This window comes from Buceros rhinoceros, unplaced genomic scaffold (assembly GCF_000710305.1).
Source record: "Buceros rhinoceros silvestris isolate BGI_N320 unplaced genomic scaffold, ASM71030v1 scaffold40340, whole genome shotgun sequence".
NCBI classification, from domain to species: Eukaryota; Metazoa; Chordata; class Aves; order Bucerotiformes; family Bucerotidae; genus Buceros; species Buceros rhinoceros.
Window position 1 is genome coordinate 4,984 of NW_010392124.1, and position 2,101 is coordinate 7,084.

General features: G+C 62.1%; 1 protein-coding gene across 1 annotated transcript in view; it reads right to left on the reverse strand.

Annotated features, from left to right (window-relative positions):
* The window catches only part of MERTK (MER proto-oncogene, tyrosine kinase), a gene marked incomplete at both ends in the record, with an annotated part of 16,016 nt that overhangs the window by 4,974 nt on the left and 8,941 nt on the right, over nt 1-2,101 (reverse strand). The window contains 3 exons of the mRNA XM_010143944.1: nt 708-756; nt 1,024-1,300; nt 1,612-1,762. Coding sequence (XP_010142246.1) covers nt 708-756; nt 1,024-1,300; nt 1,612-1,762 — 477 coding nt within the window. The remainder of the gene's footprint in view (nt 1-707; nt 757-1,023; nt 1,301-1,611; nt 1,763-2,101) is intronic.

The window sequence follows — 2,101 nt, forward strand, 5'->3', positions numbered from 1 at the left end:
TCCGGCGGAGGCACAGCGCTGCCAGGGGCACGGGGAGCGAGGCACGAAATGCACATTCTGATCTTTCTCATTTCCCGCGGCCTGGACCGGTGCCATTGCTGACAACGGCCGAGCAAAACAGCCACTGGTGACAAACAGGCTGGTGTGTCGCGGAGCAAGTCACGGAGGGGCCTGGGGAGGAAACGGAACACTCATTTCCTACGCGGAGAAGCAATACGGTGCCCGGATCTGCCACGTCCTATGGCGACCTCTCCTCTCGCCGGGGCACAGCTCCGCCTGTCAGTGCTCTCTGCTAGCACGCATTAGGCAAACAGGAACCAGTGCCCTGGAAGGGGGGCGGGTGGGCACACTGCTGGGAGACGCTGCACACCCCCTCTGGGGTGAGGGGTCCACTCCAGGGAATGAAAACACAGTGGAGGCTCCAGAGCTCCCAGGGAGCATCGCACAGAAAGGGAGACAACGCTACACCAGTGAGGGGAGGGTCCTCACACGCTACCCATTTCCAAACTGGGATGGGGGTGAGGCCGTGGGAGCTTGGAGTAGGGGGGATGCCTTCACCACCTCAGCAAATGCCCTTGCTGCGGGGATGCTCTTCCAAAGGAGTTAATCAGATCCCACTTCCAGCGACAGATCCGGCGTGGGACACAGCAGCAGGGGTTTCTCTGGGCCGCAGGATATTACGCATCCCTGCTCCCTCACCTCTGCACCAAAACGCTGAGGCCACCCTCCCACACCGAGCTGCACGAGTTCACTTCCCTTTAAAAACAGGAATAGTGAGTGAAAGGTGAACTGCTGGGCTACAGAAGGGCAGGGAAGTACCATCGCTGCAGCAAAAATACACTTAGTCCCTCACCGCAGGGGTAAAAAAACGCCGCTTGTGGCAACGATGTCAGTACGGGGACAGAAACCGTGTCCCTGAGCCCAGCACGGGCTGCTGGGCACCCGCCCTGCCTGCCCGCGCCCCAGGTGCCTGCGAGCTGCCCGGCTCGGGGCACCCCAGCAGCTGCTGCACCTTCGGCTTACCCGTATTTTGTTTCCACGCATCTTCTGTGGATGACCACGGACAAGCAGAGGGTCAGCCCCACAGCAATGGTCCCGCAGATAAAGCCCAGGGCTACCACGAAGGAGTCAGTGTCCACAGAGGCTGGAGACGACAAGGGGGCGCATCTTCTGTGGATGACCACGGACAAGCAGAGGGTCAGCCCCACAGCAATGGTCCCGCAGATAAAGCCCAGGGCTACCACGAAGGAGTCCGTGTCCCCAGAGGCTGGAGTCGAAGAGGGGGCTGAGGTTATCAGTCCTGAGGGAATACCCTGTTAATGGAGCCCGCGAAAGAGGCGAGCTGCAGCCCAGTGACAGGGGAGGATCTCCCGGGGGCTGGAACCAAACCCAGTAAAGCCCAAAGGGCTGCGTGGGAGAAGAGGGCGTCAGGGTCACGGCTGCCCGTGGAGAGCAAGGCTCTGCTGGCTCCCACAGCACGCTGGCGGTGCCAGATCCTTGGCCTGGCTGACGGGGAAAGCGTCTGAAGGAGGATGGAGGGATGCCAAACGACCTTGGCCGTCACCCTCCCCGGCACCCACACTGCGCAGGCAGGGACGGGCTCCTCCTTACCACTGCCAGGGACGAAGATCTCCACCGGGCTGCTGAAAGGTCCCACTCCCCCCTTGGTGACAGCGGCAACGCGGATGGAGCAGGTGGCATTGGTGGCCACCACGGGCAGGACGGCCAGGCTGGCGTTCAGCGGGGCTTTGGTGGAGAAGTTCTGATGCAGAGAGAAGGGAAGAAAAGCCTGAGCGGGGGGAGGCAGCGGGAGGGAAACCCGGAGGTTTACTGAGAGTGTCCCCTTGTCACGCTCCTGCCTTGCTGTGCCTTCCCAGGCCAAGAGGAGACACAGCAGGAAGCTCTTTACGGGGAATAACAGCCCTGCCTGAAGAGCCAGAGCGGCTCCAGAGAGGGGCTGGGCAGCTTCCCCTCCAACCCTCGGACCGCTGTCGCGCTTTGCTGCTCAACAGCAGCGGGACCAGCAGCCTGCGCCAGAAACGAGGCCGAGAAGGGATCCTGCAAGGAAGGGGGTGCGCTGTACACGCGGGTGTGACAGGGG